The sequence below is a fragment of the Hyla sarda genome, chromosome 3 (assembly GCF_029499605.1).
Source record: "Hyla sarda isolate aHylSar1 chromosome 3, aHylSar1.hap1, whole genome shotgun sequence".
Classification (NCBI taxonomy): Eukaryota; Metazoa; Chordata; class Amphibia; order Anura; family Hylidae; genus Hyla; species Hyla sarda.
In genome coordinates, this window is record NC_079191.1 from 122,577,055 (window position 1) to 122,600,365 (window position 23,311).

The window sequence follows — 23,311 nt, forward strand, 5'->3', positions numbered from 1 at the left end:
AAAGCTGCTAAGTTACCCATTGCAACCTGTGTGGACAATTGTGTGGACAAATCACAGGGCTGCCATCTGCAGGAGGGCCCTGTGTGTTATTAAAACTGTGGGACCTCCTGCAGATGGCAGCCCTGTGATTTGCATAATAGTATAGAGTAATTTGGCATGGGGACACTAACCCCTGTTAGGCTATAGGAATGGCTGTATGTAGTAAATGTATGTGACAGATGAACTTTAATTATATGTAAGTACATTGGGGCAGATTTATCAAAACCTCTCCAGAGGAAAAGTTGCCCAGTTGCCCATAGCAACCAATCAGATTGCTTCTTTCATTTTGCAGAGGCCTTGTTAAAAATTAAAGAAGCAATCTGATTGGTTTCTATGGGCAACTGGGCAACTTTCCCTCTGGACAGGTTTTGATAAATCACCCCCATTATGTACAAAGATTTTTCAGCAGAGTAATGATCATCCTTACCTGATGCCACCTTTGTCCACAATATGGTGGGTGTTGGATCTCCAGTTGCTTCACAAGGAATGAAGGCATCTGAGTTAGCAAGGACAGTAAAACTTGCAGCTTTACCTCCCAAAATGCGAGGTTTTGAGCGAACATTGCTTGATGTGATTTCTACAATTTTGTGGGATACTGTCTTCTTTTCAGTTTTTTGTATTATCGTGGAAGATATGTTGTATCGTATAGGTATCCTCAGATTTGAAGAACGTACTACTGTGTGCATAGTTCCCTGATATGTTTTAGGGGTCACAACATTTTCTTTTTCAGATCCGCGTGATGTTTGGGTTGTTATTGGACTCATTATAGGTGTTGAAAGAGTTACACTGTTGATCGCCTTAGCTGTTATTGATAGTGGTAAATGTGTACTAGTTGTAGGGCTTGTCTTATATGTTGAGAATGCTTTTGTTTTATGTGTTTTAACAAATGAATTCTTATATGGAGTATTTTTGTTTAGTGCTTGGTCTGATGTAGCAATATCATTTATGTCTGATGTTTTTAGTTGTGGTGTAGTTAAGGTATCAATGCCATTCATTATAAGTGACGGTTGCGTAGATGACTTATCCTCCTTGGTCAGATTACTCCAAAAAGGTTTGGTCAGCAAGTTTAGAGGTATATCATTTTCTGAACTTGACAATGTTGTTGGTGCTCTTGTAATAGTAGTCACTGAGTATTTTGGTGTTGATGCAATTGTATTAAGTGGGGTTGTATCTTCTGGTGAACTTGTTGACAAATGTATGTTTGTTGATGATTTGTGAGTATGATCGGAACTATTGAAGAAATTCTTTTTTCTGAGACGTTTTCTTTTTACAAATCTGTGTCTGTTGTAAACTGCTGCAGATGTTATCGGGGTTACTGTTATAGGGACATAACCTGTGCTAGGGGTAAGAGAATGTTCTTTGAAAGCTCTGTCCTCAGTACTCCTGACAAAATTAACTTCAGTCTTTACAGCCTTAGCACTTGTTGTCTGAATTTTAGCAGCTGCAAAATTTGGACTGGTTGAAACTTTCACAGTTGCTGGTACTGCAGCTCTGGTTGGAGATAGCTGCCCTTGTTTATCACTCGTGACTGTTGGATAGATTACAGTTGTTGGTTTGTTGGAAGTATACCTTGTGCTTGTTACTTTATGAACAGTGGTGGGATAAACAGTAGTTGCTTCTGCTGTCACAGTAGTTGGATAAACAGTAGTTGCTTCAGCTGTGACAGTGGTGGGTTGCATAATAGTTGTTGATTCTTTGAGACTTATTCGAGGAGCTTTACTAGAAGTCATTTTAGTGATCGAGTGATAATTTGTCATTGTTAGAGTAGAGCTGCTTGGGTTCCCTTTTACTGTTCTCTCTTCCTTTGTATAAGGCGCATTAGTCTTGGTCCCTAAACTTCTAAGTGTAGACTCATCTGATGGGATTGTGGTTCTAGGACTTTTGGTGACACTTAGCTTCAATGTTGAGGGCCGAGAAGTAATTGCAGATGTTGGATGAACATTTTTTCTGAGCTGCCTGAGTATCTCTCTTTGAATAAATGGATTGTTACCAAACAATCTGTGCCAGGGAATTTTTCTCCTAATTATTTTGGAGGCTACCATAGGTTTGGTTGTGGGCTGTGGAGAAGCAAATACCAGCACCTCTTTTTTTTCAACTACAGGTTTTGTTGTTAGAATGGGTGTTGTTGCACTTTGAGTATAACTTAATCCAACCTTGAGCTTCCCTGACATGTCTATGCTGCTTGTTTTAGGAACATTAACTGTTGCAGGCTGATGTGATATAATATAGGTATTAGTTGCTCTATCAATAGTTTTTTTAGATTGCGTAGTTGTCAGAGTGGTGGTTTCTTTGACTGGTGCTTGAGCTGTTGTAGAGGGCTGTGCAATAGTTAATGGTGCATTTGTAATTGAAGGTACTGTAGTATGTAGAATCTGCCTATATTTACCAATGTCAGAAGCAGTTGTGTATGCTGTTGTGGTTTCAGTCATATCATTTACGTTTTCTAGTTTTCCAAATTTAAATTGATGTGCTCTGACATTCGGAATACGATCTGGCCTTACAATGCGCCTTCTTCCTGAGATTCTTCTGCGACCATATCGTCTTAGGGTTGGCACAAATGGGGTAACATCTTTCAGTATTTGGATCTTTTGATGAGTAATGATGGTGGAGCCACCTGGAAGTCCTGGTGTGATGATTTTCTGAGTGCTATGAAAGTAGATGGGACCAACATCAGTTTGCGAGAGATACAATTTAGCACTTGACTTAGTGGAGGAATCAAAGCTGACAACAGTCTGGTCTTCCAATCCATCTTTCACCTCAGAAAGTTGTGGACTTCTTGTGGTTTGAATCTTAGATGTTGAGGAGTGCAAATTGTCAGGTGTTGTCTCTACCTGGCTTGGGGAGTAATCCCTAGTAATATGTTTAGTGTACAAAACAGGGGTTGACTGAGTAGTTGTAATAGTTGGTAAAGACATTGGTGGTTTAGGTGTTATCACTTTTTCTAGGGCTGTAGAAATTACAGGAATTCCTGTAGTTGAAGTGGTTGGTGGAACAGTTATTTGTTCAAGAGGTGGAGTTACATAAAGATAGTTAGGTGTGGTTGTTTGACTCATACATTTATTTGGTGATGTAGACGAATCATATGATGTTGTTGGATCTGTTATCACATTTGGAGGTGAACTACTGAAATATCTTGTTTCCTTTTTAGGCATTGTAACCACATTCTCAGATAGGCTGTTCAAATAGCTAGATGTAGTAAAAGTGTTGGGGTAGTCGTACCTTGTTGTTTTTCGTATTTCGTTTTCAAAAAGGACAGGGTCTGTAATATCATTCTTAGTGATATAATAAGGATCAGTTTGTGTAGTTATCGAAGGGGCTTTAATTTCTTGTGGTGTAGTATGAAGGTAGCTACTAGATGTTGTTGGACTTATAATACCAGATTGTGGGTTTGAAGTCAATGATTTTATTGTAGTGACAACACTATTTCTACCAGATTCAAGTCTTCCATACTGAGTGAGAGGAATAAGTTGTGGTGCAAAACTGGCTGTGGCATCTGTGGGCAAGATGTCCAAAAGAATTGCAGTAGGTGGTGGTTTTGATACTGCCAATGGGGACATGTTTAAAATGCTCACTGTTGTTGGTTGTTCACTATTATAATTGTTTATAGTGGGGTTTAATCCTGAGGTTAAAGATTGTGATAGGGTTGGTTCCTGACTGTTCACTGTGATATGACCATTTGCCTCTGATGTTTCTGTATAGTCTTCCCCAGTATCTGTTTTGGCTGGTGTTGTAGGTATTGTTTTTGTACTCCATTTAGGATAAGAAGACAATGATGGTATTGTATCTAGTATGCTGACACTTGAGTATTTTTCTGTTACTATAGACAACTTTTCATTTACTGGAAGTAATTCTTCACCAGATGGTTGTTCTCCGTCCCCAGATATGCTTTCCATCTCATTTTCTTCCTTGACAGTTTTCATGGCTTCCGTTATGGGTTTGTTATTCATTGAATTTTGTTTTGTCTTTTTTAATATCTCTGTCCAGTGTTGAGGATCAATTTTTCTTGTGTTTTGAGTAAATTGTCTCCTTTGCCCTCTATATCTATGGTTTATTCTGTTCCTTCTTTGCCCTGCTATGTTTGTTTTCCATTGCCCATCAGATTTAATAGGAACAAGTCTGTTTGGGTATTTTTTACGTTCAATGGCTATCCCTTTCACAGAGTGAAGGTTATCTTTAGTGTTCTCACTGCCTGATCCTTCTTTATTGTCATCCTCTTTTTGGTCCAGTTGTATTTTCCTAATGATAGAATTGGGTTTCTTTTGTTTCACCAACACCTTGTGTGTCAGCATATCAAGGCCATATTGGTTAGCTGCTAAACATATAAAGTGTCCTCTATCTCTCTGTGTTATATCTTGGATTTTTAGTGTGCCATTTGTGAAAATAAACTTGTTATTTGAGGTTTTGTGTAGAATAGAGTGATCTGGTAATATCCAGTTCACAGATGCATCGGGGACTCCATATGAACCACAAGGAAGATAGAGAACCTCCCCATTACTGACTGAAAGCTCAATCCCATTTACAGCTTCTTCCTCCACGTCACCACTTACCACTGTAATTCTAAATGAAAGTACATCTGCATCTAAATAGTTTGTAGCAATGCAATGGTAAACTCCGGTGTCAAAATGATCTGCTACCTTTAATATAAACTTTCCATTTTTTGTAATTGTTATCCTTCCTTCTTCACTCATATATGGTGCCCTAATTTTACTTCCATCAGGAAGTACCCATTCGATATTTGGTACCGGTTCACCAACAACCTGACAGTCCATCTCCACTGTTCCTCCTATTATTGCAGTATACTCTGTCTGTGTCTGATTGCTCTTGATGATCATAGCCCAATTATTTTTTGAGGGGGTTTCAACAGAATTGGGCAGTGTAACATATATTTCTGTCAAGTAGCGAATATGCAATGTACTGAGAGTAGTAGCTGTCCTATCAAGTTGTAAAGTTATCGTGTCCTGCGTGAGCCAGTTTGGTTCCGCTCGAACCTCTGCATCAATATCTGTGAACACATCATCTCCTGTGCCTATTTGCTTGTATTTGTAGCTGATAAAGGGTGTCTTTGTGAGCAAGAGTTCTCGTTTAAGTTTCATTGGAGAATCACTATACATTGCTAATATTCCCCATAATTTCTGGATGTGATCATAGTCAATATTACAAATCAGAAAAGAAGAAAATGTAGTCCTCATGACTGTGTAGTCTTCCTTTCTGTCTAACATGATCTGAGACATTTTGGTTGGTCTTCGGACACTACAGGCCAGGTTTGCTTCATTCCCTGACTGGTCTGTCATGTTTAGAATTAGTGATCCCATTGGAGCTACAAAGTCTTTGGCTGATATTGTAGTAAAGCTGCCTTCTTCTAGGGAGGAGACATTTTTTAACTTGTAGATGTTCTCAATAGTAGGCTTAGTACATGTAAGATCTTGAGATGATATTTCATTTAATGATTTTCCTTGATTCTTTCTAGGACTGGAACAAAGAGGGCATTGAGTTCCTGAACGATCTCTCTTGCACTTGATCACATCTATGAAAACAAAAATAAGTATTCTAGTTTAATTTAAATAAATTAAAATAAATTAAAATTAAATTAATTAAAATATGACATACATAGCTACATTCTCTTAAATATACTATATGCTATGTAACTTTAGGCACTAAATGAGATAACATGCACTGCATGAACTTTTCATGTATTTACTGAGATTTCCCCATCTCTGCCACTCCCACACAAATGAATGGAGCATGTGTTCCATACAGCATGTGCTATCACTGAGAGCCAGGGTCTGCTCTGGAGATCATTGTTGTCCCCAAAATCAGATACTTATCTCCTATACCGTGGATAGAGGAAAAAAAACATTGTTACTGGACAACCCCTTAAAGCCAGATTAAATAGTATTTTTTTCCACCCTCTATACAGTTTTTACTGCTACACTTATGAGGAGAAGGAAGTACCCCCTTTTTTATTCTATGGTTTTATATGGCATGATATAATAATAAATCATCTAGCCCTTAGTAGGTCTTAAAATTAAGGAAATACAACTTCATATGAACAACAACATATCACAAATTATGGTGTCTATTTATTTCAACAAGAACTAGAACAAAAAGCAGAAGCAGTGTGTGAAGAATTAGTTTCCTCTTTATTGCTCTGATAGGAATTGAAGGGGTAAGTAGCGGCCAGGTGTTATCGATTAAATTAAATGACCGTTAGTAAGTTTGACCACCTCTAAATAAGCAGAGATTAAGTGGAAACTATTCAAGATAACCTGAGAGAAGCCATTCAAGCAAATTCACAGCAAGGTAAGATTGTACAATGCTAAGAGAAATTGCACAAAACCCTAGAGCTACATCTTATACTCTACTGGCCTCAGTCTGCTAAACATGGCTTGTTTGAAAACATTACTAGGAGGTAATTGGCCATAAAGCAAAACCCCAAATGGTGAAAAGCAAACACAGCATGTCAGCACAAACCTCTCATACCAACTGTCAGGCATGGTGGAGGAGGGCTGATGGTTTGGGATTGTTTTGCAGTCACCAGATGTGGGCACTTTTCAGTAATAGTGTTGACCATTAATTTTTCTGTATGCCAAAAATACTTAAGTCAAATATTGGTCCATCTATGCAACAGTTTAAGCTTGGCATGTAGGAAATCTACAACAAAATGGCTGAAAAAGAAAAGAAATGAGGTGTTGCAATGGCCTAGTCAAAGTCCAAACCTCAACCCAATTGCTATGCTGTGTCGGGGCCTTAAGGCCTACAGACACTAGAAAATCTGTGCAAAATTCCACCCAAATTTATTGCCCATTAATTTTATTGGGATTTCCCAATGTCATTCACACAGCAGAATTTCTGCTGCAGAATAATTGATGCGGAAATCCCAAATTCTGTGATCCGGAAAAATATAAGTGTGGTCTTATATTTTTCCGGACTTCGACTGCGGAATCCCATTGAAGTCAATGTGGCTTGATTTCTGCCGAATTCATGCGGAATTTGCGTAGAATGCATGCGGAATTTGCGTAGAATGCATGCGGAATGCGTGCAGTTTCCACAAGGAATCAGCACAAACTTTGACAGTTTAATTAAATAAAGTCTATCTTTTTAGTGAGCTGCAGAATTTGTACGGAAATTCTGCATACATTTCCGTACGAATTCTGCACCGATTTTCCAAATGTTAAGAAACCTGCAAAATTCAGCAAAAAAAACAAAAAAAACAATGCAGATCTCATTCAGATAGGTGGAATTTCTGCCATGTGAACGTGGCCTTAGGCTATGCTCACACATCAGAATTTCTGCATGGTATTCTGCATGAGAGTTCTGCGTTAATTTATAGCCAACACACTTCAATGTGATTCCGCTGTCCCATTCACACAGCAGAATTTTTGCTGCAGGAAGTCCATTGAAGTAAATGGGCAATTAATTTCTGCAGCATTTACTGCAGAATTTTCATGCAGAATTTTGTGCAGAAATTCTGCCATGAGAAGATAGCCTGTAAGACTGAAAAGAAGGGTGTGACCAATTAATTCTCCAAAAGGGTATGGAAGACTCATGTCGTCATACAGAAAATGAGAATTTTCACGCATGGCTTTTCCATTTTGGATAATTTTTTTGGTTAAACAATGACACAGCAAAATTTGTTCATGTTAGTCTGAGGTTGTATGTGCCTGATTCTAAGGAAAATATTTTTTTAAATTATGACCTGATATGTAAAACCATAGAATTCAAAGAGGGTGTAATTTATTTTTCAAAATACTGTGCATTGCTGATGTCATGTGGGACTTGTTCTTTTGACTGAAAACAAATATTGAAAATGACCCTACTATACTGTAATATTAAAGTGTTCCTGTAATTTCAAAAAACTTTTGACACATCACAGAGACATGTCAAATGTTTTGATTGGTTAGGGTCTCAGTACTGAGACCCTCACCAATAAAACCAGTGGGGAGAAGCCAGGGCTGGTGCAATGAATTTTGCCACCCTGGACAAAAGCTAATTTTGCTGCCCCCTTGACTCTGCAAATTGGCCCCGCCCTTTGACACGCCCCACCTTACTACCGGATGACAGATTGTAACAAACCTCATCCCTGTGTAATCTCATTACTACTGGGGAGACACACTGCAACAAACCCCCTACACCATGTAATCACCTTACTTTTGGGGTGACACACTGTAACAAACCTCCTATATATATAATCACATTACCTTTGGGGTGATACACTGTAACAAACCTCCTCCTTATATAATCACCTTACTAATGGGATGACACACTGTAACAATCCCCCTCCTCATGGAATCTCCTTATTACTGGAGTGACACACTGTAACAAACCTCTTCCTCATGTAATTACCTTACTACTGGAGTGAAACACTGTAAAAAAAAAAAAAAAAAAAAACTCCTAATGTAATTACTTTACCACTGGGGTGACACACTGTAACAAACCCCCTCCTCATGTAATCACTTGACTACTGTGGTGACACACTGCAACAAACCCCCTCCTCATGTAATTACCTTACGATGGGGGTGAAACACTGTAAAAAACCCTCTACCCATGTAATTACCTTACTACTGGGGTGAAACACTGTAACAAACCCCTTCCTCATGTAATTGCCATACTGCTGGGGTGACACATTGTAACAAACCTCCTCCACAAGTAATTACTTTACTACTGGGGTGACAGTAAGGTGCAAATTTCTTAACACACAACACAATAGCAGTGGTTGTGCAGGAATCATGTGACCTCCACTACAGCTCAGCCTCGCCTTCTCCACAGCATCACCAATGGTCCTTTAGCAACCATCTTTCCTATCCTGAATTGCTCAACATATAACTGGTCACATGATGATGACATCATCTAAGGTCCTATACTTTCAACATCTAGTTGGCCCGGCTAGGGAAAGAGGGCGGCGGATAATTCTAGGGTCTGTCCTGAAGGATTTGAGCCATGGATGGTTGAGGAGGAGCATGCAGGAACGGTGCTGTGCTTCTCTTTCCGGCTGTCAGGAGCAGCACTGTCACATCACATACACAATAACTGTGTATGTAATATGACAGTGCTGTGGCCACAGGTAGCATCCTCATCAAGGGGGCACTCTAGGCAGCGGCCTATTCGGCCTAAGGACTAGAGCCGGCCTGGGAGAAGCACATGCTTCATATTCCCAATTCACTGCAATCTCCGTCCTGTGGCCCCTAGACTTATAATGGAGCCATCCAGAGACACTGGACTGAGATTGTTGCAATCCAGAAACTGAAGGCCCCATCCAATATCCAATTAATACTTTTGACATATCTCTGTGAAATGCCAATTTTTTTTTTTTATGAGACACTTTCACTGCAGATTTATTGGGGTGGATTTATCAAAGGATTTAGACAGGTTTTTCCCATCTAAAATTGTCTCTCAAAAATTTGCAGTCTAAATGGGGGAGATTTATCATAACTTGGGCAAAGGAAAATTTGCTGAGTTGCCCATAGCAACCAATCAGATCCCTCCTTTCATTTTGCAGAGGCCTTGTTAAAAATGAAAGAAGTGATCTGATTGGTTGCTATGGGCAACTGGGCAACTTTTCCTTTGCACAGGTTTTGATAAATCTCCCCCAATGAGTGCAACTTTAGACACCTTTTGCTTTAGAGGATTTTTAGTGCAAGAAAGCATACCAGTCTATTTTAGATTGAATAGTGGTCCGGAATTTATCGGCCAAAAGTACACCAAAATGTAAACCTTAGATCCTGAAGTCCATTCGCATAATTTATGAAGAGCCATACGACTGTTCATATATTTGGCGCACAATAGACCAGCCTTAAGCTCTGTAGGTTGGTCTATATTGATGCATGAAAAAAATCCCCCCCCCCCCCCAATTGTATGCTATATTTACAATTTTCTAGAAATAGCAATATAACTGTATCACAAGGATAAGCCATCCACATTTGGGCTCTACAAGGTATACTAGTGGAATAGCTAAGGGAAGTACAGTAGTTGCTAACTGTAAGGGGGGGGGGGGGGGGGGGCGGGCAACAACAAACCACTCTTAATAAGAGTGGGACTAAGGTAGTGAACTGAAAATTTCTCCCGGCTAACAGAAAGCCTAGATACAATCCTACAAAAACTACAAAGAGGAGCCCTCCATGGTGCAGATAAACGATGATATATAAATCGTAGATGGTAAAAATGTGCTTACCAAAATGGGTTGTACAAAGACCAGCACAACTTGGAGACAAACATGTAAGAGAATCCCTCTGCTGCCACTCCACAATAAAATGCAATAAAACCAACAACCTCCAAACCAGTGGACAATAGGACACTGAGGGACCAGGAGAAGGATAGAACAATCAGTTTATTCCCAATATGCATCGCGTTTCGCGCATAAGCGCTTCATCAGGCATATGGACAGGGGGAACAGGAAACAGTATATATACACACTCCAAACAATTTAATCCCTTGGTGTCCGAACAAACATTCACCAAGGGAGTCACAAGGTGTAGAGCTCACAATGGGTATTAACCCCTGAGATGCCTAAAAAACAACATGACATAACAATAGCATATCAATAACAGGATATACTGATATACAACCAGCGTATAAATATAATTGCACTCACTAAAAAGTGCATAATGCATAAGAATAAATAGTTGTACATGTGCAAAAAGACAATAAGACAATATCCAATAAGATTCCGGGAATCTTATTGGATATTTAAATTATGCACTTTATTCCCAAATGGACTCAAGGAATCGATTGAAAACACTCGCTGATTGTTATTATTATGTATCTTCATCTTTTGTATTTTTGTATCTTTATATATTTTTTGGGTGTTTTCTATATATTCCTTGTCTTTTTGCACGTCTACAACTATTTATTATTATGCATTATGCACTTTTTAGTGAGTGCAATTATATTTATACGCTGGTTGTATTTCAGTATATCCTTTTATTGACATGCTATTGTTATGTCATGTTGTTTTTTAGGCATCTCAGGGGTTAATACCCATTGTGAGCTCTACACCTTGTGACTCCCTTGATGAATGATTGTTCTGACACCAAGGGGTTAACAATTGTTTGGAGTATGTATATATACTGCTTCCTGTTCCCTCTGTCCATATGCCTGATGAAGCGCTTATGCGCGAAACGCGTTGCATGTTGGGAATAAACTGATTGTTATATCCTTCTCCTGGTCCCTCAGCGCCCTATTGTCCACTGGTTTGGAGGTCATTGGTTTTATTAGATACAATCCTATTATGCTAAATACATCAGTCACAATGGTTTCCTAGTTAGATTTTAGACAAAGTTAACAAACACAGTTTGAGCAGTGATCCCCAACCAATGACTCCAGGGCCACATGTGGCTTATGATAAGCCCTGCTGTGTGGCTCACCATAGCCCTCTTGAGATATGCCCTTGCAACTGACATTATTATAAACACACCCTAACCACCAATCAATTCTATTTTTAATATGACTCTCCTCCATTTTTCAGTCAGCTACTGACTATCACTCAAAGTTAAATGTGGCTCACAAAACATTGGGCAGACATTTTCAATGGCCCAATGAAAGTTCAGCTGACTGTCACCTCTCCTGACTTTCCCATACTTTTGGCACAGCTGAAAGTTTATGTGTTGTTTGTGGGAAGTGGTAAACTGCAGCCAGACAGTTATGGTGCCAGGATATCCCTCCCTAAAGGAAAGAGTCAGGGAGCAAAAGTCCAGCACATCTGATCATTCTCTGCTCTGACAGCACATGTCTGTGGAGAGTCGGAAGGCCGCCATATACCTTCAACAGTGGCCCAAACCCGCAGGCAGTGGCAGGTTTGGGCGGCATTAGTATAAGGATTATGGGCACCTAATGTATAAAGGTTGGGGACCTCTAGTGTAGTGGGATTATCTGGTTTAAGAAGCCCGTTATTCTAGTGTAATGTCCCAGTACAGGACATGGTCCTGTACTACCCTTAGGCCCTTTCAGGTTGAGACCCTCAGTGACCTAGGGGCTCCCCTGCAGGGTCTCCCCCTGTTGTTTCCAGAATGTTGTTTATACTGCTTTAATGTATAGACAGGATCCTATTGTATGGATAGAGCAGAGGACCTGTGAGAGGTTGTCTCAAGGACCTGTAAGTCTTTCACATGTTATGTTATGCAGTCACATGATTTGTTGTCACATGTTCTCCCAGAGATCACCAGCTTGACCTATGACCCACAGCTTGACCAATGGGCTTTAGTCCAGCCCCCATTATATTAAGGGGCGGCCATTGCAATTTCTCTCAGATCAATCTTTACTGAGAACCAGCAAACACCAGAGATCTCAGTGCTAGTGATCAGCTACCTGGAAGGCTACAAAGCTACAGTCATTTCAGTAAGTCAAAAGTCTATGTTTGCTGTCAATACAAATAGTCAAGTCCTGCACATAGTCAATCCTCAAGATAATTGTCTCAAGTTTATTACAAGTATAATTTGTCCCAGCAAGCTGTGAGGTCTTCTGAGTTCCTGGCCACCTCTCTGGGAATCTGGCCTAGCTGTGAAGATAATACCATCTGTCTTAAACTCAGTAGAGTCTCCGTTAAACCATAACTGGTTGTGGACTCTCCTTTCCTTAACTAGCCATTGGAATAGCAGAGATACCGTTCGTGTGGTTCTGGTACCAAAAACCACTCAGGCGTCCCGAACACTAGGGGTTAACAACATCTTGCCCCCGGGGTTAATAGCATCCCCACCTACACCGCTATACCGGTGGTCCCGCCATACACCGGTGTTCCACCACAACTTTGGCATCACAAACAGGTGTGTGCCTTATGTAAGTCGTCACAAGTCCTCCCCCCCAGTCTGAACTGTGTCGAAGTCAAAATCGAATGCCGTTGCAAAAAAGTGTGCGCCAGCAAAGTGTGCGGGACTGTGTTGCTAAAATCTGTTTTTACTGTGGTGTGGATAAAAATTGTGGGGAAGGTGAAGGAAAGACTGTTGATCGTTATTGCTGAATGTGTAAAGTCCGTAACTGAAGGGGTTAAACAGAGTCCAGTGTTTCCCACATGCGGGAGCGGTCGCAACTCCGCCCAATCAGTCCCCAGCGGTGACTCCTCTTCAGTGTGCGAGTCGGAACTAAGTATCCGCCCTGTATTGCACAGAGGAAGAGTTTGCCACCCGGACCAAACCGGAAGCTCCCTGAGCACAGCCACAGTGAAGGTCCCCGCGGCTGCGCCCGGCTTTACAGGATCCCGGACAGTACCAGCTGCAGCGCAGACTCTGCATAAACCCACAATTTACCACAATAAGTTTTCGGCATCATTAGCAGTCAAAGTTAACCTCTCAGGGCCCAATAAAGTCTGCAGCTCTTCATCACAGTCTATTACCAGGCAGCTTAAAGAGACAGCGCACTATTCTTCTCAACAAAACAACGCACTCAATTCTTCTTAAAAAGACAACGCACTCAAGTCTTCTTAAAGCGACAGCACACTCAATCCTTCTTAACCCCTTAAGGACTCAGGACGTACCAGTACGTCCTGAGCCCGCTCCGGGTGTGAAAAACGGGGTCACGCCGTGACCCCGCATCACACCGAGTTGGTCCCGGATGCTAATCATAGCCGGGACCCTGGGCTAACAGCGTGCGGCACCGATAGTTGTGCCACGCGCTGTTAACCCTTCAGACGCGGCGATCAAAGTTGACCGCCGCATCTGAAAACGAAAGTAAACGCTTCCCGGCAGCTCAGTCGGGCTGATCGGGACATCGTGATAAAATCGCGATGTTACGATCAGCTGGGACGCAGGCGGAGGTCTCCTTACCTGTGTCCGCGGCATCCTATCGGGGTTTGATTGCTCCAAGCCTGAACTACAGGCTTGAGCAATCAAGCCCCTATCTCACTGATCCGTGCAGAGCTATGGCTCTGCAGGGATCAGCATAGGAGATCAGTGTGTGCAGTGCTATAGCTCCCTATGGGAGCTATAGCACTGCAAAAAAAAGTGAAAAAAAAGTTAACAAAGGTCATTTAACCCCTTCCCTAATAAAAGTTCAAATCACCCCCATTTTCCCATTAAAAAAAACTGTGTAAATAAAAATAAACATATGTGGTATCGTCGCATGCGTAAATGTCCGAACTATAAAAATATATAATTAATTAAACTGCACGGTCAGTGGCGTATGCGCAAAAAAATTCCAAAGTCCAAAATAACGTATTTTTGGTCGCTTTTTATATCATGAAAAAATGAATAAAAAATGATCAAAAAGTCTGATCAATACAAAAATTGTAACACTAAAAATGTCAGAACATGGTGCAAAAAATGAGTCCTCACACCACCCGTAGGGTCTGAAGGTGACAATTTTAAACGTATAAATTTCCGTGCATGTAGTTATGATTTTTTCCAGAAGTACAAATAAATCAAACCGATATAAGTAGGGTATCATTTTAACTGTATGGACCTACAGAATAAAGATCAGGTGTAATTTTTACTGAAAAATGTACTGCATAGAAACGGAAGCCCCCAAAATTTACAAAATGGCGTTTTTTCTTCAATTTCGTCGCACAATGATTTTATTTTCTGTTTTGCTGTAGATTTTTGGGTAAAATGACTGATGTGACTGCAAAGTAGAATTTATGGCGCAAAAAATAAGCCCTCATATGGATTTTTAGGTGCAAAATTGAAAGGGTTATGATTTTTAAAAGGTGAGGAGGAAAAAACGAAAGTGCAAAAACCGAAAACCCCTCAGCCCTTAAGCCACCCAAAGAGTTCAGAAACACGTCAGCACCCAGCTCTCCAGATCAACCCGGCGAGAGTACCCCTCCATCACCAACAGCGGGAACATCTGCCGGTCCCACTTGCAGTCCATGTCAAACCCATGGGGGCCCTAGCAACCGCCCCAGTCTTTCTAGGGAATCCTGTTCTGCCTACCTACAGTGGAGACCCCTACACCCTGAGAGATTTCAAGGAGAATATTCAGAGCTTGTTTGTCTTTTACTCTCTCCCTCCTAACCAACCCGCTGCTCACAGGACTACTACAAGGACCAGCACTTGGGGAAGTCCGCACCTGGCCAGCCTCTGAGAAGGCGATGGTAGAGCAGATCTTTGAGGGGTTATATTAGATCTTTGAGGGGTATTTGAGTCACATTCCCCGTCAGAGGTACACCTCGGGTTGTACGAGAGGCGACAGAAGCCAGGTGAGACTCTGAGAGCTTATGCCGTAGCCCCGCAAAATGCCCCAGAGACCGTTCAAAAGATAGAAGGTATCACTCCCAAGCAGGGTAACAGAGTACTGATGGACAGATTTATTGATGGGGCTCATAACAAGTGGGACAAAGCTCAGTTGAGGATGTTAGCAGTGCAAAATCCCAATCTGTCTCCCTCTGCTTTTAAAAGGCTGGCAATTCAGGTTATAGAGCCTGAAACTGAGTCTGAGGAGAGTTATACCCCTATGCCAGAACCCCCTGGGTGTGGCACCCAGCCCCATACTACCACCACCACCGGCTCCTGCCCTAGTGTCTAATACCCTACCAGCCTCCACAGCCTCAGAAAATCAGTGTCAAACAGGACATTGAACAATTGACCCAGGCTGTGAAGGAACAAGCCAGTCAGGCCACTCAGGCCAATCGTGAACCACCCCTACCTAAGAGACCTGTATCTGCTCCTGCCCCCCGTCAAGTTAACCCCACCATAATCTGCCCAATAGGCCCCCAGGGACTCAAAAGCCCTTTTGTACCTATTGCAACAAATTGAGACATTGGAAGGTACAATGTTGGGATTTAAACGGATTTCCCCTGAGGTCGCGGACTGGCCCTCAGGAAAGGAGATATCAGGTCCGATCCCAGAACAATCTAAGTCCGGACTCTCCCTATATGTCGCCCCCTGCCCCTATGTAAAAGTCATTGTGAAAGGTATCCCGTTGGAGGCACTAATTGATACAGGGTCACAAGTCCCCACTACATCTAAAGAACTGTTTTACAAGCACTGGAATGTTAATTTGTTGTGTGAACCCGACAGTGTTGATGTCAAGGAAGTGGCAGGTAACGGGAAACCAATACCCAGGCATGGATATTGGGAGCCCACTATTCAAGTGGGGAAACATGTGCTTAAGGGACAGGGAGTTATTGTAACTGATGTGTCTGATAACGGATCTGCAGAATTCATATTGGGGATGAATATCATGAAACATTGTTTTACTGACATAGTAGATTCTTTGAATGCCTCTCTCCCATACATGTCCCCCTCAGGCCAGTGGGCTGCACAGCACCACTTAAAGGTTCTCTGAGCAGAGCGGAAGTTTGCCAATCGACAAGGAAAAGTTTGCAAAGTACGGATTCAAGACATCAGAGACAGTCCTGTGATGCCGTGCCTGTCCCGGAGTGAGAAACAAGGACATTCAGAGTCCCTGGACTTTAACAGTGGGTATTGGCAAGTGCCTATGGCTGTGGAAGACCAAGAGAAAATAGGCTTCGTGACCCCCATGAGACTGTTTGAGATCAAGAGCATGCTGTTTAGAGATGTCGCGAATTGTTCGCCGGCGAACAGTTCCCGGCGAACTTAGCATGTTCGTGTTCGCATCACCGGGCGAACATATGTGAAGTTCGATTCGCCCCCTATACTTTAACATTGCGGTAAACTTTGACCCTGTGAGTCAGAGTCAGCAGACACATTACAGCCAATCAGCAGCAGTCCCTCCCTTCCAGACCCTCCTACCTCCTGCACGGACGCCATTTTACCTTTATTCGGCATGCTGCAGGCTTGGAAAGTGGAGGGACAGAGAAGCTGCTCCTGCTGTAATAGGGAAAGCAATAGCTAGGTTGCTGCTAGGTGGTGTATTCAGGGTCCACTTTATTCCTAAAGCGCTAGTCTAACATCTGCTTTAAGGACAGCACCCAAAAAAGCCGTTTTTAGGGCTCAAATATCAGTCCGTGTGTCTTGCAACAGCTGGAGGCACCCTGGTTGGGAGGGAACCGCTGGTTAAAAAGGGTACTCCAGTGTAAAACTTAAGTTCCTTCAAGCAACTAACTACAGTATTAGAAGGGCTATAAGTTCAGTCCGTGTGTCTTGCAACAGCCGGAGGCACCCTGGTTGGGAGGGGACCGCTGGTTAAAAGGGGTACTACAGTGTAAAACTTAAGGTCCTTCAAGTAACTAACTACAGTATTAAAAGGGCTATAAGTTCAGTTTGTGTGTCTTGCAACAGCTGGAGGCACCCTGGTTGGGAGGGAACCGTTGGTTAAAAGGGGTACTCCAGTGTAAAACTTAAGTTCCTTCAAGCAACTAACTACACTATTAGAAGGGCTATAAGTTCAGTCCGTGTGTCTTGCAACAGCTGGAGGCACCCTGGTTGGTAGGGGACCGCTGGTTAAAAGGGGTACTACAGTGTAAAACTTAAGTTCCTTCAAGCAACTAACTACAGTATCAAAAGGGCTATAAGTTCAGTCCGTGTGTCTTGCAACTGCTGGAGGCACCCTGGTTGGGGACCTCTGCTTAAAAGGGGAACTTCGCTGGCAACCTTTTTTGCTCATTGTCACACTAGTGCAAATCACATTTGGTGTGACAGTTGTTCAAATAAAAAAAATAAAAAATACCTTTTTTGGCTGTGAAATGAAGCCAGTGCTGCCTAAAGGGGGGCTCTAACTATGTGCTGCCTAAAGGGGGGATCTAAATATGTGCTGCCTAAAGGAGGCAGTGAGTTTGCCGTCTGCAACGTCACCAAGAACGGGCGTAAGCATGCCAGAGCATCCCTCCATCCCATCCAGAGTGAAAGGCCTAACCAGTTGGTCGCACTAGACCATGTCAAGTTGTCTTCTACCCGGTCCGGGTACTCTTATGCTCTAACCATGGTGGATCATTACTCCAAGTGGGTTGTAGTTGTACCAGTCAAAGATCTTACAGCCAAAACCACAGCCCAGATGTTCTACTCCCATTGGGTACAAATTCTCAGATCTCCAGAGTCTGTCCTCCCTGACCAAGAGCTGTGTCAATTTCATGCCTGGAAGAAACTCAGGACGACGGCCCATCACTCTCAAGTGAATGGGCTCTGTGAGAGCATCAATCAAGTCTTCATTCACATGATGCGTCTGTGTCCAGGCACGAAGAGTGGCCCCGGTTGTTACCCAAGCTCTTGGAGATTTATAACAACACAGTGAACTGTTTCCCTGGATACACCCCTTTCTATTTGATGATGGGTCGACATGGTCAACTACCATGGTCAACTACCGCACGTTTGGACTACAAGCTCCAATCAATAACTCTCCGCAAGCTTCTATGGAATGGGACCATCAACGAAGAATCCAAGAAGCAAAAGAGATTGTCAACAGAAAGATGGGTGAGGCTCAACAGAAGCAGCAGCAAGACTACAACTGTCATACCGCCACCAAACCCCTCCAAATAGGTGACAAGGTCTGGCTGTGGAAGTTCCGAGAACTCACAAATTGGGCTCTATCTGGGAAAAAGATCCCTATACGGTGACCGCAGTACCCTATCCTGACTCAGATGTGGATGCAATCAGGAAGTCAGGGTATGAACCGCAATTCATTCATCGCAATCAAATCAAGTTGTGTCACAAGGAGGATTTGCCTGTGCCTCCCTCACCACCATCAATCCTGCGAGGAAGTATGTGCCCGGAGAAGGAATTCACCCGTCCATTGATATTCCCATGTTCCCTCCTGGCCGAGCTGCAATCTTCGGTTTCATACCAACCTGTGGGCCTGTGCCACCAATTCTAGTCACTATACCGGCTCAAGCTCTGTCACCATTGGCACAAAAATACACTCCAGTCTCCAGATCACCTGCCTCCCCCATGGTTGAACCTCCAAGTCCAAGTTCAAGATCTGTCAGTCCATATTTACCACCTACTTCGGCTGAGTCAAGAGCTCCTGAAGAGGTTGCTGTTCCTGAGTCCCAAGAGATGGTGCCAACGGTCCACGCAAGGGCAGATACCCGCTAGAAACAAAGACTAAAGTGCACATAATGTACAAGTACACTTAAGTGTTGTATACCTCAGTCACATACTGTAGCACTCAACATTTCACAGTCTACTTGTTGTCGTATGTCAAATGTATCTAATGCCATATATCATTAGTTTTCGTGCGCAGGATACTTTCCTGGCCAGAAAGTACTCCTGATACTAAACTAATGCATACAGTCAATACAAGGTAATGTGAATGTCAAAGTGTTATCTGTAACAGTTGTCTAGCATAAATAGGTCTAGAATAAACTAAAAATCGTGTTCTGGGGCAATGTGTTTTAAATGCCAAGGGACCCCAGTAGCCAAGGCATTGGGCAAAGAACCTCAGGCAACCCAATCTGAAAATGTCTAAGTCTAGTCGTGTATACAATGTCTAGTATATAGTCTAGTCATGCATAGAATGCTACGTACATAGTCAGAATGTCATATTGTGTATAGTTAACTGTAAAATGCATAGTCAAAGCTCCTTAAAGAAATATTATATGTCATCACTAATCCTGTACAACCACAAGTCAGAGCATGTATGGACAATTTATACAAAGACTCTAATGTTATCTGTTATTTCACTCAAGGAAGTTCACCAGCCTGAAATGGATGTTTGTTATCTCAAAATGCCACAGGACTGCATCTGGCCCCGCCGCCATTTCGTCCCTCACTTATGTTAAGTAGGGGGGTTTGTAATGTCCCAGTACAGGACATGGTCCTGTACCACCCTTAAGCCCCGTCAGGTTGAGACCCTCAGTGACCTGGGGGCTCCCCTGCAGGGTTGTTACGCCGAGCGCTCCGGGTTCCCGCTCCTCCCCGGAGCGCTCGCTACACTCTCGCTCCCGCAGCGCCCCGGTCAGATCCACTGACCGGGTGCGCTGCGATACCACCTCCAGCCGGGATGCGATTCGCAATGCGGGTGGCGCCCGCTCGCGATGCGCACCCCGGCTCCCGTACCTGACTCGCTCTCCGTCGGTCCTGTCCCGGCGCGCGCGGCCCCGCTCCCTAGGGCGCGCGCGCGCCGGGTCTCTGCGATTTAAAGGGCCACTGCGCCGCTGATTGGCGCAGTGGTTCTAATCAGTGTGTTCACCTGTGCACTCCCTATGTATACCTCACTTCCCCTGCACTCCCTCGCCGGATCTTGTTGCCATTGTGCCAGTGAAAGCGTTCCCTTGTGTGTTCCTAGCCTGTGTTCCAGACCTCCTGCCGTTGCCCCTGACTACGATCCTTGCTGCCTGCCCCGACCTTCTGCTACGTCCGACCTTGCTTCTGTCTACTCCCTTGTACCGCGCCTATCTTCAGCAGTCAGAGAGGTTGAGCCGTTGCTAGTGGATACGACCTGGTCACTACCGCCGCAGCAAGACCATCCCGCTTTGCGGCGGGCTCTGGTGAATACCAGTAGTGACTTAGAACCGGTCCACTAGCACGGTCCACGCCAATCCCTCTCTGGCACAGAGGATCCACCTCCTGCCAGCCGGCATCGTGACAGTAAATCCGGCCATGGATCCCGCTGAAGTTCCTCTGCCAGTTGTCGCCGACCTCACCACGGTGGTCGCCCAGCAGTCACAACAGATAGCGCAACAAGGCCACCAGCTGTCTCAACTGACCGTGATGCTACAGCAGCTACTACCACAGCTTCAGCAATCATCTCCTCCGCCAGCTTCTGCACCTCCTCCGCAGCGAGTGGCCGCCTCAGGCCTACGACTATCCTTGCCGGATAAATTTGATGGGGACTCTAAGTTTTGCCGTGGCTTTCTTTCACAATGTTCCCTGCACTTGGAGATGATGTCGGACCAGTTTCCTACTGAAAGGTCTAAGGTGGCTTTCGTAGTCAGCCTTCTGTCTGGAAAAGCTCTGTCATGGGCCACACCGCTCTGGGACCGCAATGACCCCGTCACTGCCTCTGTACACTCCTTCTTCTCGGAAATTCGAAGTGTCTTTGAGGAACCTGCCCGAGCCTCTTCTGCTGAGACTGCCCTGCTGAACCTGGTCCAGGGTAATTCTTCCGTTGGCGAGTACGCCGTGCTATTCCGTACTCTTGCTTCAGAACTTTCCTGGAATAATGAGGCCCTCTGCGCGACCTTTAAAAAAGGCCTATCCAGCAACATTAAAGATGTTCTGGCCGCACGAGAAATTCCTGCTAACCTACATGAACTCATTCATTTAGCCACTCGCATTGACATGCGTTTTTCCGAAAGGCGTCAGGAGCTTCGCCAGGATATGGACTTTGTTCGCACGAGGCGTTTTTTCTCCCCGGCTCCTCTCTCCTCTGGTCCTCTGCAATCCGTTCCTGTGCCTTCCGCCGTGGAGGCTATGCAAGTTGACCGGTCTCGCCTGACACCTCAAGAGAGGACACGACGCCGCATGGAGAATCTCTGCCTGTACTGTGCCGGTACCGAACACTTCCTGAAGGATTGTCCTATCCGTCCTCCCCGCCTGGAAAGACGTACGCTGACTCCGCACAAAGGTAAAACAGTCCTTGATGTCAACTCTGCTTCTCCACGTCTTACTGTGCCTGTGCGGATATCTGCCTCTACCTTCTCCTTCTCCACTAAGGCCTTCTTGGACTCCGGATCTGCAGGAAACTTTATTTTGGCCTCTCTCATCAACAGGTTCAACATCCCAGTGACCAGTCTCGCCAGACCTCTCTACATCAATTGCGTTAACAATGAAAGATTGGACTGTGCCGTGCGTTACCGCACGGAACCCCTCCTAATGTGCATCGGACCTCACCAGGAAAAAATTGAGTTTTTGGTCCTCTCCAATTGCACTTCCGAAATTCTCCTTGGACTACCCTGGCTTCAACACCATTCCCCAACCCTGGATTGGTCCACAGGGGAGATCAAGAGTTGGGGCCCCTCTTGTTTCAAGGACTGCCTTAAACCGGTTACCAGTACTCCTTGCCGTGACCCTGTGGTTCCCCCTGTAACCGGTCTCCCTAAGGCCTATATGGACTTTGCGGATGTTTTTTGCAAAAAACAAGCTGAGACTCTACCTCCTCACAGGCCTTATGACTGTCCTATTGACCTCCTCCCGGGCACTACTCCACCCCGGGGCATAATTTATCCTCTCTCTGCCCCAGAGACTCTTGCTATGTCTGAGTACATCCAGGAAAATTTAAAAAAGGGCTTTATCCGCAAATCCTCCTCTCCTGCCGGAGCCGGATTTTTCTTTGTGTCCAAAAAAGATGGCTCCCTACGTCCTTGCATTGACTACCGCGGTCTTAATAAAATCACGGTAAAGAACCGCTACCCTCTACCTCTCATCTCTGAACTCTTTGATCGCCTCCAAGGTGCCCACATCTTTACCAAACTGGACTTAAGAGGTGCTTATAATCTCATCCGCATCAGAGAGGGGGATGAATGGAAAACGGCATTTAACACTAGAGATGGACACTTTGAGTATCTGGTCATGCCCTTTGGCCTGTGCAACGCCCCTGCCGTCTTTCAAGACTTTGTTAATGAAATTTTTCGTGATCTCTTATATTCCTGTGTTGTTGTGTATCTGGACGATATCCTGATTTTTTCTGCCAACCTAGAAGAACACCGCCAGCATGTCCGCATGGTTCTTCAGAGACTTCGTGACAATCAACTTTATGCCAAAATGGAGAAATGTCTGTTTGAATGTCAATCTCTTCCTTTCCTAGGATACTTGGTCTCTGGCCAGGGACTACAAATGGATCCAGACAAACTCTCTGCCGTCTTAGATTGGCCACGCCCCTCCGGACTCCGTGCTATCCAACGTTTTTTGGGGTTCGCCAATTATTACAGACAATTTATTCCACATTTTTCCACCATTGTGGCTCCTATCGTGGCTTTAACCAAAAAGAATGCCAATCCTAAGTCATGGCCTCCTCAAGCGGAAGACGCCTTTAAACAGCTCAAGTCTGCCTTTTCTTCAGCTCCCGTGCTCTCCAGACCTGACCCATCTAAACCCTTCCTATTGGAGGTTGATGCCTCCTCAGTAGGAGCTGGAGCGGTCCTTCTACAAAAAAATTCTTCCGGGCATGCTGTTACTTGTGTTTTTTTTTCTAAGACCTTCTCTCCGGCGGAGAGGAACTACTCCATCGGGGATCGAGAGCTACTAGCCATTAAATTAGCACTTGAGGAATGGAGGCATCTGCTGGAGGGATCAAGATTTCCAGTTATTATTTACACCGATCACAAGAACCTTTCCTATCTCCAGTCTGCCCAACGGCTGAATCCTCGCCAGGCCAGGTGGTCTCTGTTCTTTGCCCGATTTAATTTTGAAATTCACTTTCGGCCTGCCGATAAGAACATTAGGGCCGATGCTCTCTCTCGTTCCTCGGATGCCTCGGAAGTAGAGCTCTCTCCGCAACACATCATTCCTCCTGACTGCCTGATCTCCACTTCTCCAGCCTCCATCAGGCA

General features: G+C 43.9%; 1 protein-coding gene across 4 annotated transcripts in view; it reads right to left on the bottom strand.

The window, feature by feature from the left end:
* The window catches only part of IGSF10 (immunoglobulin superfamily member 10), an 86,005-nt gene that overhangs the window by 14,817 nt on the left and 47,877 nt on the right, over positions 1-23,311 (bottom strand). For all 4 annotated transcript variants that reach the window (XM_056564971.1, XM_056564970.1, XM_056564972.1 and 1 more), the window contains one exon: positions 467-5,563. In XM_056564971.1, the coding sequence (XP_056420946.1) occupies positions 467-5,563 (5,097 nt within the window). The remainder of the gene's footprint in view (positions 1-466; positions 5,564-23,311) is intronic.